We start from the raw sequence: 17,506 nt of genomic DNA, 5'->3' as shown, positions 1-17,506 counted from the left end.
TCATAAAAGCTGTATGAAATAGATTTATAATACAACCAAAGAATGAAAAGAGACTTTTCCTTCAGTCAGCATGGCGAATATAAAATCACAGAAGGTAACTTTTTAATCCCACTGTCCTGAAATAATCCCCTGACCAGGTGTTTTGATTTCTGCCAGCCAGCTCCCTTTTAGATTGTACTGCCAATAGAAGGATTTGAGTAGTACTTTAAACAAACTCCATTAGCTTGTGTCATTGGTGCTACCAGGCAGTTCGGCCTGTAAGCCTGGCTGAATGAGTTCTTCTGTACTTATAACCCTTCTCCACATTTTTTGGTTTGGTTTGACCAATACTAATGACTTAGAAAGGAGATCCCTGCCCCATGGTTCATTGGTGGTAGACAGATGTTGCATTTGTTGTTGCTGGGATATTAAATGTTCCATCCTCACTGTCATCTCCTACTCGCCTCCCAGTGAAGCATGGGTGTGGTTAGACTGGTATTATTGACTAATGCCAGCTGGGGAGAAGTGGAAGTAGAGCACAATGAAAAAAAAATAGTTTCTCTCCTCATAACTGGGGAAATGCCTCTCAAAAGTCAGAGACATCTCTACACAAGGAAACAATCACAGACACCTGCAAAGGGACGTTGGTGTCGTGCTACTCAAGTAACTACCTCAAGAACTATACAGTCTGGAAGACTGGAACATACATTCCCATGCTAGGCAATCAATCAGTTTCATGGCAGAGGAAGTGGCTTAAGACCTAAATTTGCTACAGACAGCACACAGTCCATCTGGGATGCTTCTGCCAGCAAGTAGGAAGCATCAAAGAAGCTTTGACTCACAAGCTGAGGTAACATAGGCATTGAGACAATTATTTCTTTTGAAAAGAGCACTACAAAGAAGTACCTGAAAGCCTTTTTTGTCTCTAACCCCCTCCCTGGTCTTGGCAGTAGATGAACTGGAGTGTAAGTAACTTATTTAGTAAGGTGCAGCCTTTTTCTCCACAATAACAATTACTTATTTGTCCACAGTACCAAGGCCTAGTAATATCAAAGGACAATTCTCATTAGAAATCCCTTTCAGTGCCTTGTTGGCCCTAATTCTTCCTGTAAGCATATTGGCCTGGATTTGAATCTAAGTGTTTTTTCCTCTCTAAAAGCCCATGCAACAACAAGCACTGGCTACTGAGGAAGAAGACACTTCTATATATTGAGTGTTACGGGGGAGGACTTCAGGGATTACTCAAATAAAAGAGCAAGAAGAGAGGCCTGAAATGGAATAAGATGAGGGCAAGGGCTCTGCACAACAAAGATCCTAAAAAAAGAAATACAAAAATTGTTCAAAGTCACTGACAGGTCCATCACTTCCTCTCAGTCTCTCTTTTCCCACCCAGAGAATCTCCTCATTCCACCCAATCCCACTGTCCAATTATCTGGACCCATTTTACTCCTTCACTGACCCCACAAGTGAGCAGCCATGCTGCCAAGACGAATCTGAATAAATGGTGAAGTCTTATCTAATTCTGTTACACAATTATTTTTTTTTATATTTTATTCTTATGAATTAATATGAATTATGAACAATGAATTAATGAATAATTTTGCATTTGTGGTCTAGTTTCAATGACAGTGACAGAAGATATCAGCTACCCAGAAGGCTACATCCTTTGGTGAGTGGTTTTTTTACAAGGTGTGAACACTGCAAACACAGACTTCTTACAGACCTACCTCTTTGATTCTCTCAACAAAATCATAACCATTTCTTAAAAACTGTTATTTCTGAATCATCTTCAAGAGTTCTCTGGATGCTTTTGCTAAGTTTATTCCAGGCAAATCAGATTTCTCACGTAATTTACTATGTGCAACCTCAGTGGGAGAACACATTAAGTTTACGAGTGTGACCGAAAGTAATATGCTAGTGAGAATTAATTTGAGATTACTACACCTTCTTACTCATAAGCTACACGTGCATTCTTGATATAAGGTGGTTGGTTGCCGAGGAAAGGAAACTGAAACACATTTTCCAGCAAACATCTTAAAAATAGACATGCAGCCCTTCAGTGGAAGCTGGCATAGTAAGACAGGTTGAATGATAGTCCAGAAATTGCCTGATTTGAAATGTGAGGGATAAACATGGCTACATTCTACCAATCATTCTTCAGTCTAGCCTCTTTCAAGCCACATTTGGATGACCTAGTAAACCTCATGGATGATTTTTCTTCTCAGGGAGACTGCATTTTTGGAGCAGGAAGTTTGTTTTTTAATATAAGAATTAAACTCACATTTTTCTTGGTAATTTTCAAGAAACAGTTAGATGGTAATTAATGAACTAGATACAGATTCAGCATACTTTTTTTTTTTTTTTTTTGTCAGAAAAGTGGAAGATATTAGTTATGGAGTTGGAGCTACAATGTCTCCAATTCATAAATGACTTGAAATACTCAGTCATGGAACTTGAACAGAAGTAATACACAATAGTCTTGGAGAATAGCTATTATGTCTTAAGCATTGAAAGTTTTTCATTGTTACTCATGATATGATTCATCAGGTGACCTCTAAGTTGCAGGTTTTTTCATTATTAGTATTAATTATTATTAGCAGCAAAATTCTGCAATTGATTATTTGGTTAAATCGAATACAGAAGCCTTGGTCCATGGATTAAGAGATTTTCTGTTCCTGATTTAGCTCTTCTGGCACTAGGCATTATGTCTTGTTTTGTCCAAGATTCATTTGGCTGGCTACACAAGTTTTGCATGGCTGTATCACATCTTTTTTCACAGTCTATCAAAACATGAACCATTTTTTGACTTGCAGTTCCTTTTTGGTGACTCTAATTAGACAATAATTTCTCCAAATTTGTAGACTATCGGTGCTAAAATCTGCCATCATTACCCTAGGCTTAAAGAAAACCACTCTAAAACCTTCTGAGTGCAAATATCATCAGAGTTCATGTTTTATTTTCAGGCTGTTAATGTAAAATTCTCCTTTTATGTCTCTTTCAAGTCTGCATGAATGAGTTGTGTATTACCAGTTGCCTTCCCATCTGTCTCAATTTAGTCTCTTTGACAAATTCCAATCTGGCCTGAGGAAAAATCAGGGTACTGAAACCACTGCACACTAGATTATGAAGTATATTTTATTAGCATTGTCTCTTTACTTAAACAAAATATCATGATACTCTTTAACTCCCCTACCAGCAATGTCTTGCAGAGCCCTACAACTCAGATTCACACATTTTGAATGTCTTCACACAACTTCCACTCACTCATACACTTCCATTTGCTCCCATCCTCTGACTTTTCACCAGATACAAAACTGAGCTTTTTCCTATTTAACCTTTCATAATCTCTCTGGAGAAAACCTATACAGTCGGTACAGAATATAAACTGCACATTTCCTTTCACCTTAAAGCTGCCTGACCTTTACCCACCCTGAAAGTGCACTGAGAATTTCACAGGTATTTTAGACACACCAATTTTGTCCCTTAGCCTGTCCCAGCAGACTTTAGTCTAAATGTGTGTGTTAATTATCTTAACTTAAAAATCTCACAAAGCCAAATCCAGAAAGGAAAAAACTCCCACAAAGGCAGCTTGCATTCTGCCACTTCTCTTTTGTCAGGATATTACAGATGTTATGCTTATGGTTTAATCTCTTGTATTTTTTAAATTCCTGTATAGAATGTGCAACAAAAATGGTAAGCTTAGTCATACTTTGGGTTTCACAGGTTGTTTGTTGGACCATATTTTTCTTTATTTATTTGTTTTCATGGTTTTTGTTGGTTTTGTATTTTTTCCAAACTTTTGTATTCCCTCACCCCTTCAAATCCTTTTTGCAGAAAATTTAATTACAGAACTGCCTATTCCCAAGTAAATAGAAGGTTGCACTATGCAAACAATAAAGATCTCTGTTTAAAAGTAATTGTTGGCTAGGTTTGGCTACCCTGAAGGGAATACAAAAAAAAAAATACAGGCTGCTGTCCAGAATTTCTTGTTTTACTAGAAATTAGTATGAGTCTAAGACTTTTGAGTAATTTAGTGAATACCAAATCTATTGTCTCCAAGTACATTCTAAATTAGTGGGGGGAAAAATTCCCTGTTTCTACATATGAGCTAATTCATCAGATGGACATCCTGAACATGCAGAAACCCTTCTTTGCTAGTCGTTCAGCAAACCATAGCAAAAACTACCCAAATATCCCTGCATCATCTGCTGCCAGTATTACTGTTAGGCAAGAATTTGTATTGTGTTTTCTTAAACTGAGCTTGTCATCCTGTCTGTTCTCTCTCACAGCCACCCCAAATGTCATTTTTTAAAAATAAATAAAATAATAACAATTTAAAAAAAATAAATCAACAAAGAAAAACCACCAAAAAAACAAAGGCATATGATGACCATATCAGGTTCTAACTGCATGGAGTGAAGTAATGCGTTAAGGATATGTTAGCTCTAACGTGTCACATATACATTTTTAAAAGGGGAAATGACCCTTTAATGGCTGAGTTGTCCTTCACTCCTCACACAGGGCCAGTGGACTGCTTTATGCCATTACTGGGCAACAGAATGCCTGCTGAACCCATCCCTGGGGTGAGGTGTCTCAGCATCGCTTTGTAATATGACTTGAGTGACATGACCACAGTCTAAGTAGTAACCCGAAAATTGTGGAATTTAAATAATTCTCAGAATTGCTTTATATGAATTACTTAGAAAGTTACGGACAAATTATTATTTTTTTTTATTTCAACTACTAATCAATAAATGTAAAAAAATACCAACAACAAAACAAAAATAAACCCTTCCAGCGCCCACATTAAAGCAATAGTTCTCATAACATTCAAAACAGTGGAAACTATTTACTGTATATTACTATTAGTGGAGAAAAACAAATTTAATTTAAAATCATTTTTTCAGACTCCCTTGGTGGATGCCAGATAACTCCAGCTTAAACAAATATAAAAAACTCATTTAAAATGGAGAATAATACAGACAGAACTTGTCTATTCAGATATTAAGGGCAACATTCAACTTGAGATACAGTTAAGCATCTTTGCCTCCTGAAGATTTTTACATGAAAGGCTTTAGATAAACATGATTTTGCAAACAGCAACTACCGTATCTGATCACATAACCTCTGGACTGAAGCAGGATGTCAGCAAATATTTCCAATTATTTAGAATATTAAATAACTGTAATTTACTAGACAGGTCTTCCTCAGAACAATCAGAACTTTTTTCAAGAATTAATATCCATATACAAAAAGCATTTAGGTGATCTGTTACAAATCTCTGAATAAAAAAAAATAATCACCTCCCTCTGTAATAAAGAGCAGTTAAATACATTCTTGGGTATACTAGTAGTGTAGGAGCTGCCTTTCTGACACTCATCTTGTGGAGGAAACTGTAGCAGCCAAGACACATAGGGTAGTAATCACCTCACTTAACTTCAGCTATCTAGATATTAGATGCCTAATTTAAGCTACTCATCTGGGTTCCCTCTACAGGTAATGGAGAAAAGCATTCGCAGAGGGAGATTCATCCTGCTTGTTTTAGGCATCTCTCTTTTAGATGCTTGGAGATGGATAAAGATCACCCTCACTGCATAATTTCAAATTTCAATGAAATTAAAATAGAACTGAGATAATTTCATTTGTTTCATCATTTAGGCTTTAATTCTCCCTCTGACTCAAATTTTTATTTGGTTCCCCCATGATCATCAACTTTCTCTGGCACTTTTATTTTTCTTACACTGGACTATGTTTTCCTGGAACCTGGGGAAATTTAATCAACGTCAACATGTTGCTGCTCTACCAGTTACAAATCCATTTACATGCATGTGATCCAAACTGCAGTAATGTTCTGAACAGACAGAAATGATTAGGAGTACTGATGGCAAATTGTGCTTTCTGGGTCTACTCTACCACTTTCAAATGTGTAAAAAATCTGTGGCAACATTAAGGCAGTCAAGGTATACAGATGAATGATAAAATATAGTTACTATTCAAATAAAATAGCTTAAATCAAACAAGGAAAAATAAGGAAGAAATACCATTAGGGCCTTCACTGTCACATGTGTGAGCCCAGGTCACCACACACACGCTTCAAGGCCTCTGTGCCTCAGAATATTGAACAAAGGTGAAGCTTGGCCTCAACTCTTTTGCATTTAGGCTTTGTGGGTTCTCAGCAATACCAGCATTGCTGCAGCACACCTTTAATCACCAAGCCCTTAGAAACAACAGCTGAGACTTGAAAGGAAGCAGGTGCCTGAACTTAGACCCCTAAATTCATAGCTGAGTGCCTAAAGCAGCAGCCAAACTGACAAGGACCCTGTGCAGTTGCCCACAGATGCTACCCCAGTAGTGAGGCACTTAGCATTTGTTAGAACACAAATGGGGTGTTTATTAATTAAGGGTGTTCCAACAGCTACTCAGAGTGCCTTGGTTTAGTGCTTGTATGCACTAATTTCAATACTGGGCATGCAGTTTACTCTGCGTCTTCTATAGCATTTCTAGAAAATTAATTTTAGTAGTTAAAAAACCATTTTGAGCTGCATACATGAAAATAATTCCATTTCTACTGAATGACAATCTAATACGAAATAAGAATATTCACCTTTTTTTTCTTACTCTGCCCAAATCCAGGCAATAAGTTAGACTTCTCAGCATGACTGTAAAGTGCTGTGAATTGTATAAACAATCATATATGGACACTGAAAAATAACCCTTATGCACATTGCATTATAGTTCCAAAAATATATTTACAGTCTATTACAAAGATTACAAATGGAAGTGTCTATGTAACGGGATTATGCTAGTTAAAAGATTTTTACAGGTTTTGTTCAACAAAGGCAGGGGGGACAAAAAAAATTAGTATAACCAAACTGATTTTTCTAATGAAACAAATAAATAGAATGACAAATATAACACTGTACAGTGATCTAAAAAGGGGGAGAAAAAAGGAGGGGGAAAATGATGCATTTAAGTTTTTGATAACTATCTTTGGTCCTAAATGTGGGAAAACACATTATGTAGCACTGAATATACATGTTTGTTTGTGATGCTCTGCAAGTAAAATAGAAAAATATAGTGCATTTTCAATGTATTCAGAGCTCACTACACATAAATGTGTGTACAAAACAAGACAGTATAAATAAAATTTACAAGTTTTACAAAGGAACATTTACAGGGTTTTTCTTTTGTTTTTATTTTTTTTGTGTGGATGCCCACATTATCAAACAAGACCAATTTATGATCCCTGGGATCCTTCTCTATCAAAATCAATAGAAGCAGCCCAATTCTCTTTGGAAGTACAGCATTTCATTGCTGGGGTAGTTCACAATTTTCAAGTTTTTTTAAAGCATTTCTTTCTAGTTCATATACATTCCTGCAATATCTGTAAAGACTCCCTTCATTATTGCTTATGGTAGTTAAATATTTTAATCAAAGAAAATTCATATGTAAGTAAATGGTGTAAAAAGATACTCCACTGAGCAACTAATCTTCCATCTGTTTTCCTGATGAGTGACTGTTGTGTCTGTGTGAGCACATACATGCATGTTTGTTCAGAGGAGCAAAAGCTTATTAAAAACTTGAAAATTTTGAACTGCCCCTTGCCTCATGCTCTACAGTTCTCATATAAAATCTATGTCCTTATTCTGATAGCTGGACTGTGTACGGCTTAAACTCATATAAAATATATGCCAGCTATTTGTCTCAGATTTGCTAATGCAGAGTATTGAAAAAAAATGTGATGTGCTCAGATTAACTGGTTTAGGAAACACTGGAGAACTGCACCCATATTCTGAGACACTCCTACAATCACTTGTCCATTCAATGCAGTATCTCAGCAAGTTTACAGTTGTAGTTCTACATCCTAGAATATATCTCACTTTAACTCTAGTCCATTAAAATCATCTTGCAAACAATTTGCTAAAAGTGCCTAGAACTACTTAGGGGTCATTATTGCTTTTCTTTTCTTTCTTCTTTTTTTTTTTTTTTTTTTTTTTTTTTTTTTCTCTTTTATTTTCTTTTAAAAGATAGTATATGTGTAACCTTAAAAAATTCTTTAAAAAATATCAGAGCTCTTGGCAACTTGTATTTTCCTAACTCCCTGCCAATTAGCTAGCCATGTCAATACGGTGCTGATTTAACAAAAGTAAATGGCACAAAAGGATACCAAAGTTCGGACAGATATACATTGCTTGGTCATGCTTCTTAAATCTCTAGGAACTCGAATAATCCTTCAGAGGTACCCAGTGTAGTAATGTGTCATAGAATTAGCACTAAAAAGGTCCAAAGATATAAACATCATACTAAAAGAAAGTCTTTATGAAGAAAAAACACAAATGATTAAAAAAAGATTCAGAAATCACAGATTTAAGGAAAATATTTTGTTGAATTCAACAATAATATCATGATTTATCTGACAAATATATTCTTTTTTAAATTTTTATGTACATTTAAAAAGTCTATTAGATAAAAAGGAGGTTAGAGAGCTCAAGGTGTTTGTATGTTTATTCAGGTAGTACTTTGTTTATTGTCACTGCTGTTTTCCTTGCCACCACTGGTGGATTCTAATTCCCTTTTCATAAATTCTGGTGGCACTTAGGAGTTCAAGTCTGTAGGTGCTTCTTGTAGCTCTTCTATTCACTGCAGGAAGGACCCAGGATATCAAGTGTCTTCTAGCAGCACTTCATTTATATTGAAGGCCAGTGCTGTTCTCTCAGTCTGTCACCTCCCTCATAAGGGAGAAATGTCTATCACACTTGGATGCCAGTGCCGTGTAAATGTAGCATTTGTGCTCTCATAGTCTGAATGCTGCTCATGATTTTCTTTTGATGACCAACCAACGTGATCCCTAAACTCATCACATCCCTGGGGAAGATAAATGCGCACATTGTTAATTTTTCAACTTAGATGCTATTGTATGGTATTCAACTCTGAGTCAAAGCTACGTAGTGGTCTGCGCTACAGGTTTCTAACACAGAAGCTACACTGGAACCTCAGCTCAGTACTTGGAAGTTCAGATGGGTGCTGTGCAGCTTCTCAAAGAGGAGTGCAATTACATGGCAAGTGTCATGGAATTACACTGCAGCTGCCTCCACATCTGAGAATGAGGCCAGCAAGTTTTGCACTATGATAAGGTTTTATTGTGGCTTTTGATGACACCCGAAGAAAGAGACACTTCTCTTGTCAAATACTTCGGTTGGCTTTCAGGACAAAGTTATTTATAAATACAAGATTCTGGGGACCCCATTCTGCTTCCTAGAGATGCCTAGAGAAACCCTTTTCATATTAACCCGTACCCATCATGCAAATGGAAGAGGAGCTGTTGTTTCAATTCAACTGATACTAGTGCTACTGACCTACTAGTAGCTTATGGACTTTTATGACAGTTCTCAAGCTTTAGGCTGAGACCCCTAATGACAGGCAAACAAGAAGAGTGTTACACACTTGAGAATATTGTTTACAAACTTTTAGAAAATCATGGCTCTCTGTAAGAGGAATTACATATATCTGGTAAACACCAAGACAAGGATGTTGTTTGCAGGGTGCATAGAAGACCTGTTTAAGATGGCAGTACCACTACAGGCCATGCTTGCCTTCAGAAAATTGTTTTGCTTCTATAGACTTTTATCCTGATGCAAAGTCATTTCTTGCAGGACAAAGAGCCCCCAGCCAATTAAAAGAAAATTTTATATTTCCTTACTACACATCTGCAAAAAGTTACCAATTAGGCAGTGGAGGAAAAGTGGCTATTTTCCTATACACATATACTTTGAAATGGGCCACATTCTCCCTCAAATTCTAGCCACTTGGCATTATTTCAGTTGGTCTAAAAAGCAGGGGAAAAAAGTGATGCCACACATTGGTAGCAGGTATCTCCCCTTTCATGGGATGCTCTAGTACAACATCATCACTTGCTGAACCATCTGTCTTAACCTAAAGTGCTATGTCCTTGGGTGAAGTTTTGAAATTGAACATTGTGTATTATTTTACCTAGAAAATCCCTAAATGCAAGTGAAACATGCCCAGTACTAACTTACTCAATAGTCATCCTGGCAACTGATTCAAGAGAGTTGTAGCCTGCTGCTGTGAAATTATCCTTATATCTTTCCATCTTAATAGCTTGTAACCATTCGCCTACGGAGCAGAAAGTGGTAAAATCGGGAGTGTTCTGGTCCAGAAGAGGGCTAATTGGTCTATGGAGAAGGAAAAAGGAAAGTAAGTTGTTTCCAAAGAGAGTAATACATCAGGGAGTATTTAGCAAGGTGAGAATCAAATAAGTTTGGGGTATTAAAAATGACAAGAGTAGAAACTACTAGGCCTTTATACAATTTAGATTATTCTGTGAATAGCTCGACTACTCTGTAGCTCACAATATGGATTTCTAAGCTTATTCACGCAAAAGATGAGAGGTCAGAGTGAGCAAAATCAGCCTAATGGACTATTGTTACCAACTGAAAATCAGCCTTATTACCTAGCATGGCAGCAGCTGCAACTGAAGTTGCTAAGTAAAACAAAGATGCTTTTATTTTAAGCATCATAGAAAATATAGTAGTAGCTATTCCCATTATTCAATCAGATGGGACAAAACAAAGACAAGAAAAGAGCAGAGATACAAAATAAGTTGCTTAAGATTAAACAGCAAATCAGTTAGTAGAAGAACCAGGAGTAGAACACAGGCTGGTTGATTCCCTAGAGCAGTGAACTAGCTAGTGAATCAAAAGTTTGCCACCATAATTCACCTAAATTTTATGAAGAAGCCATTAAAAGCTACAACGTGAAACAAAATAGGATGCAATCACTGAAAGGAATAAAATCCTGAAAAGGAAAGAAAAAACCCCAGAGTGTAGCAATGTCAAAGTTCATTGGACAAGCATGAGTATCATTAATTACTGTTTCATATTGTAACAGTTCCTAGGGCAAGGGATGCATCATATAAGACTACAGGAGATGACGATCCTTGCCCCCCAGACTTTGTAATTTTAAGAAACAAGGAAAACAAAGACTACTAGTGGTGAATAGTGTGGAAAGAGTGACAAATAGGCAGTAGTTTACTGATAAGTGCGTTAGTTCCATGATATTTACTTTCTTTATTTCAGTTACTTTTTAAGGAAGTCCTTTTCGGCTTTGTACAGCATGGTAAAAAAGAAGGGCAAATGAGGGAAAGGAAGAACAGGGAACAGGAGGAAGGAGGAACTGAGACGTATATGGAGTAAGAGTGAACTTGAACCAGTCATCAAGCAGAACATCCAGAACCCAGCCACGTGCACCATCATACCAAAACACGCTAAAGTTTTTCTTACCTGCTACAGGTTCCCAGTGGGGTTTTCAAGCTGTTTGGGTTTCTAATCATTTTGTCCAGAATACCAACTATCTGCTCAAACTTCGGCCTTTCACCACGTTCCTTCTGCCAACAATCTAGCATCAGCTGGTGCAGTCCTGCTGGGCAATCCATGGGTGCTGGCAAACGATAGCCTTCTTCAATCGCTTTTATAACCTAGTAGCCAACATAGTTAATAGTTTTTCAAGGGATACATATGAAATATATATTGCTACCCAGATTAAGAAATAAAAGAAGACAAAAAATAAAAATCAATAAACTCAAAAGTTGCCATTAATGCTGCAAAAATATGAGTTTGTTGTTTTGAATCTAGCCTTCATGTTTTCAAATACTTGCCCCAACTTTATCTTTGGGATTATTCAGCATATTGTTCTATATGTGCAGAACATAGCTATATTATGTACTCAAGTGAGCAGTGCAGAAGAGCAATTAAATTTACCAAGGGAGCAACAGATAGATTGATAAATGGAGTTATTTCAGAAAGCATTATTACTTGCCCCAAGGCTTTTATGAAAGAGTGTATGAGAGAAGCAACTAACTTGTAAATGGATAGGGATCTGGCATGCACATATGAAATACAAAAAGCCTGAAGATATTATAAAAGGATCCAAGAAAAATGTTTAGCAAATATAAATTGTTAGGGAAAAAAGTTGTATTCTATGTCTAGCCATGTTAATGATAAAGTAGCAGAAATGCACCACATGAGAGAGGAAGACAGGATGAATGGTATTTTAATATATCACCTAAAGTTAGATTTAATACGAGATGCTGCTAGATGATGAGATGATGGAAGGAGAGGATAAATGTCTAAACCAAGAATTACACCCACTCATTTACTTCCTTAGCCAAATCCATTTTGATTTAGGTAAAAAATAAAAATGGGTAAAGTAAAATCACAGGAAACTGCTGTAAACCTTGAGGGCAGGATAAGAAAGCACATCAGGAAGCACGGCAGATAAGAAAGGCTTGTGAAAAAGGTCTCAAATACTGTTCACGGGGGATTTAAAGTATACTGACATTGACTGACACAGCACTATTAGAATTGCTAAGGAAGAGTGCTTGTTCCTGAAGGGTAATGCACAGGACTGTCTTCTCCCTCGATTTGTACAGAAAGCAAGATCAGAAGCGGTTCTGGACTTAGCCTTAGGAAGTAGAACTGGTGTGATAAATAAGGGTGCTGTATGTCTAGGTTTTAGTGAAAATAATAACTCCAGATAGAAAATATTCCATAGGTTGTGTGAGAAAATGCAAAAGCACTGGCCTGTAAAGTAGACAGAAATGCAAAGAATACAAAATGACCTTCAAAAAGCTGGCTGAAATCCATGACTGTATCAATACCTTTTGCAGCAAATAAGCTTTGTAAAAAGAGAAGGCATAGCCCTGTGGTATGGCACTTACTGAGGTTTGTGTCACAGAATGTCCTCCTGACCTGAAGGAAGTTTTCTCATCTCCCTGGGCCTCAGCTTTCTATTTGAACATTTAGAATGACACTACTCTCCTACAGCTCAAAAATGACTGAGAAATATTCAATTCCTGAAGTAACATCCACATCTTGAAGAAGGGCAGTGAACTTTTAGAGACAGTGAAGTTATCTGTCAGATAGGGTGGGGAGAGAGGGTTTCTGCAGAGTAATAGGGAAATTGGAAGAATGGTATCGTATAGGAAATAAAATATTAAAAATAAAATGTAAGACCTTTTAGAGCAGTATTAAGGGGAAAAAAAAAAGAGTAGTTCCTTATGCTTACTAACTAGGAAATACAAAATGAGTCAGCTAGAGATGATCAGTTCAAAAGTATTGATAAGGAAAGTTTCTTTAAAAAAAAAAAAAGTTTATATAAAACTTAGGTACTTCGAAGGGTACAACTGGTGTCTGCTAAAAAGCTGGGGCTGGGATTCAAAAGTCACCAGTCAGAGATAATGAAACAGATGCAGGAAATTTTTATTATTTCTTTTAAATAAGCAAAGCTACAAAGAGAACACAGCTGGAGTTCTTACTAATAGAACTGATTTATATTATATACATTTCCCACAATTTGTTCTTAAAATCCTGCTTTTGCTCCAAAAAGAGAAAAAGGGAAAACTCTTAGAAATCAAGCATGCTTTTATCATAATCAGGCTGTGTGATGATATGAAGTAGATTACAGGAGAGACAGGTCTCTTCATTGCCTATCCTAGCTGTCAAAATGTAAATAATACAAGTAACTAGACAATATAATGTTATCACCCTGCTTCTGGGCATAAAATAATAATATAAATTAATAATAATGGTAATAAAATCAGGACTACAGAAAAGGAAAAATATTTAAGCCAAAGCTCTTGCCCGTTTCTGAAGATTAATCTGCACTAGGGTCAGTTATTGAATGAGAACAAGAACTGGCAAACACCAGCAGGGGAATTGGGTAAGTTTTAGGGCTATTGTCACCATCAAGGATTAAACTGATGGGGACACCCTGTTCAGAGAAACTGAGGGGGCTCCGTGGATCCTGTGTGCTCAGAGCACACTGTGTCTCTGAGGGGAGACTGTTGAATGAGTGTTCTGTTCCTAGTTCCAGGTGACTGCTAAAAGGAAGACTCCTGTTTAATAAGTGATCACAACATAAATTCCTATCCTCCATGAATCCAAAATAATGACTTAAAGAAAGGGAGAAAAAAATAAAGAAATGTCATTTAAAGATCCAATGTCATGAAGATGTATTTTTTAGGAGATATGGTCTGGTCTATGGATACAACCGCATTTAATTTGGGGCAAAAAGATACACTTGAGATATATAAAGTGCCTGGGTATATATGCAACATTATAAGAGACAAATTTAGCATTTTTTTATTCCAGTTAAATACTCTTGGTAATGGTGAAGGCGGATAAATGATCATAAGATTATTCTAAATTTTTGTATCATAGAATTATCTATGGGATTAGTAGGATGTTTAGATGTTTTGGGAGGTATCTTTCAGGATATTCTTCAAGATCACAACACACAAAAATGCTTTAAATTATTTTATCAAGCAATTGATGCATCTCTTAACTGTGTGCTATTGAAAGTTATATGGAAGATGCTAAAAAGCGATGAAACTGCAAGTAGTAATTATATGTTTTATGAAAAAAATTCAGTCATGTACCTTACTTGCCAGTTTCAATAGAGGAAATACTTTTTGAAATCCAACAAGAATCTTGAAGATACCAAAATTTCTCCCCTATTTGAAAGTTTTCCTTATCCCTGAAAGATAGGTAAGATTTGCCTCTAAGGGATCTTACATTCCTGTCAGACTTCTTTTATGTTTGAATCTAGTACAGAAGGAAGGTGTCAAAAGAAATGAAACTCTACGGGTGTCAAGGGAATATAAATATTTCTCTTTCTCTGCCCCAAGGACTTGTTTGCCTATATTTTGACAGTCCATGAAATCTTTGACACTGAGACCTGTCAAATATTAACAACTTTGCACTGTGCCAAACTGACTCATCATTTGCACTTTTATCTTTTTTTCTTTGACTTTGATGTCGATCATTCAATCAAAAATAATAATAATAATAATAATAATAATAATAATAATAATAATAATTAATAATAAAAAAAACACACCGACATTGAAGTCCCCAACCTGACGAACTTTAAATGAGACTCCTTCTCACATCTTTCTCACCTGCAGGAATTTTTCCTTTCTACTTTCTATATTAAGAGATACTCTTGTCAGAAGTCAAGATTAACCCCCTGTCTGTTCTATTACTTCTATTACTGCTGACCTGTTGGTCTGGGTCATCCTTTATACAAAAAAGGGTACTGTTAAATCAGCATAATTAACTTGATAAGGCAAAGTAGGTTGCTAACTGCTACTCAGATTTTTAACAACTTTTTCAAACTGATAAATGATTGCTCTAAGCTCAGAAACCTCTGATTTATTTTTTAGTGAGGAAAAAAAATATTTCTGTCCTTAACTGTAATAAAGTGAAGAGCATATATTACTACTTTTGGTGATCCAATTTCACTTCATACTTGGGACAGAATTTACAACATCCGCATGATGAACGATTTAGAGATTTAGGTTAAAAGCAAAAGCTCAGAAACTTTTCCATTCTGTGAGAATACTACGGCATTTTGATAAATCTCATTTCTAACCCAATATTTTATGTATCTATAGTGAAACACTTATGTGTTTACAATATCTATTTTCTATTTTTCTAATATGCAGCCACATGCTAGCAAACAGAAAAAGTATAACCTACATCTTGATTTGACATGTCCCAGTAAGGGCGTTCTCCATAAGACATCACTTCCCACATAACTATTCCATAACTCCACACATCACTGGCTGATGTAAATTTGCGGTACTGAATGGCCTCAGGAGCCGTCCATCTCACTGGAATTTTTCCACCCTATCAAAAAAAAAGAGAAAAAAACCCAAACAAGTAAGAATAAAGTTTTCTTCTTTCCACAAAATTTCCATATCATCTTCCATAGAGTGTATTTATGATTATTTATATCAACATTGAAAGGAGAACTTACACCATCTACCAGAGTTGACCAATTCCAAAATTTTTAAAGGACTGTAAGGAAATTTTGGCTCTTAAAACACTTAGACACCTGTTAAAGCTAAGCTGGTTGCATTTGTCTGGAAGAGCTTCTCTCTCCATTGATTTTAAGGGGCTGCTTAGATGTCTGATTTACACTAGTCTTTTAATTCCTGGCTGGCTGAAGCTACATGAGGGGAATCTCACCCTGTGCATATAAATCCTGTTGAATTGTTATATGGCCTCCCTGAAATCTTGGTCTGACATTTTCAAACCAGGATCCCAGTCAGAGCCCAGCAGCAGGAGTGACAGCTGTGAACACCAGAGCAGTTTCCTGAATCCTTGCGCCTGTTGGAGCAGATTCCAGGGGCCCCTCCTTCCCTCAGCATGAGAAAGTAGGTACACTGAGGTCCCATGGGTGTGAAAGCAGAGTTGGCTCAGCAAAAGAATAAAGAGCATAGTATGCCTGATGAATGCTTATTTAAGAAAACTGTCCCACCCAAAAGCAAGGGAAAATGCAGGAGGTGAGCTTTGTCACAGTCTAGCCTCAAGCTAGTCAACATTTTGGTGAGATAAAATCTCGTCTGAAAAAAAAAAATAATAGCCTACAAATATTTTAATTGACTCACAGTAAATGAGATTATTAAAATTTTTATATTTAAAACTTCTGTATTTGTTCAAACAGAAGATCATGAGGAAGGGAATAATGAGGATACTATGACAAATTATAAGAAATTTACCAAATAAAAACATACGTTCTTACAAACATATGAATCCCTAACTTTCTGCAGACACTCTTTTCCTTCTGACTGGTTTACAGATCTTGAATTACTAATGTGGGTCTCTTATCTGCACTCTCTAGAAGATATGTTTAATTTTCATAACCACATCTCAGAACTACTAAACCCATTGATTTCTCTTACGGTAGTAGTGTAGACAGCCTCTGGATCATCTTCTATAACTCTGGAAAGGCCAAAGTCTGACACTTTACAAACAAGGTTGCTGTTGACAAGAATATTGCGTGCTGCAAGGTCCCTGTGCACATATCCCATATCGGCCAAATATCTCATTCCAGCAGCAATTCCTCTCAACATTCCCACTAGCTGAATGACTGTGAATTGCCCATCATGTTTCTGGAGGGAAGAAAGGAGCAGCAATTCTTGTTAGTATAGCTGAGAAGAGAAATAAGAATTAGTTTTACAACTTAAGCTTTCTACAAGTTTTCTACCTCTGTGGCAATTCATCCCAGGGCAAAGAAACTCACTTAAACACAAGTTTTATTTTCTTCGGAGATAAAACAGTACATCCAGTTACAAAACGTGAGTAGTTAATGTATGAGAAGTAACACAACTTGCTAATCACTATAAATTCCTAGCTAAATCCCATCAAGTCTCTTCTAAGAGGGAGATTATCTGATTCACTGCTCTTTATAGTTTGCCTCTGTGCTCTTCATCTCATTGTAATTATTTGTATCAAGAAAATAAGAACTATCTCCTTTTGGAACCTCAGCTACTGATCATTTTATTCATAGGTTGGGGTTTATCAAACAAAGACAATCTTCCTATTTTCTGTAGAATGTATACACCATCTCACACTGTCTTGTACACCTGGAAAGGATCAGAACATACACTCAAAAACTACTAAATTGTTGTGAACTTGACATTCTATTTCCTTTGTTCTTCTCT

The 17,506-nt window shown here is 36.4% G+C and overlaps 1 protein-coding gene across 8 annotated transcripts in view; it reads right to left on the bottom strand.

Moving 5' to 3' along the window:
• Window positions 1–17,506, bottom strand: part of EPHA7 (EPH receptor A7) — a 181,353-nt gene that overhangs the window by 23,569 nt on the left and 140,278 nt on the right. For 3 of the 8 annotated variants that reach the window (XM_071741305.1, XM_071741306.1, XM_071741307.1), the window contains exons 13-15: window positions 16,745–16,954; window positions 15,537–15,686; window positions 11,280–11,473 (exon numbers count right to left, since the gene is read on the bottom strand). In XM_071741305.1, the coding sequence (XP_071597406.1) occupies window positions 11,280–11,473; window positions 15,537–15,686; window positions 16,745–16,954 (554 nt within the window). Of the gene's footprint in view, window positions 1–7,929; window positions 8,845–10,016; window positions 10,173–11,279; window positions 11,474–15,536; window positions 15,687–16,744; window positions 16,955–17,506 lie in introns of those variants that run through there. The other 5 variants (XM_071741303.1, XM_071741304.1, XM_071741312.1 and 2 more) reach the window with 4 other exon arrangements.

This window comes from Heliangelus exortis, chromosome 3 (genome assembly GCF_036169615.1).
Source record: "Heliangelus exortis chromosome 3, bHelExo1.hap1, whole genome shotgun sequence".
NCBI lineage: Eukaryota > Metazoa > Chordata > Aves > Apodiformes > Trochilidae > Heliangelus > Heliangelus exortis.
Note: the sequence above shows the minus strand (reverse complement) of the source record. Positions and strands in the feature narration are given on the sequence as shown.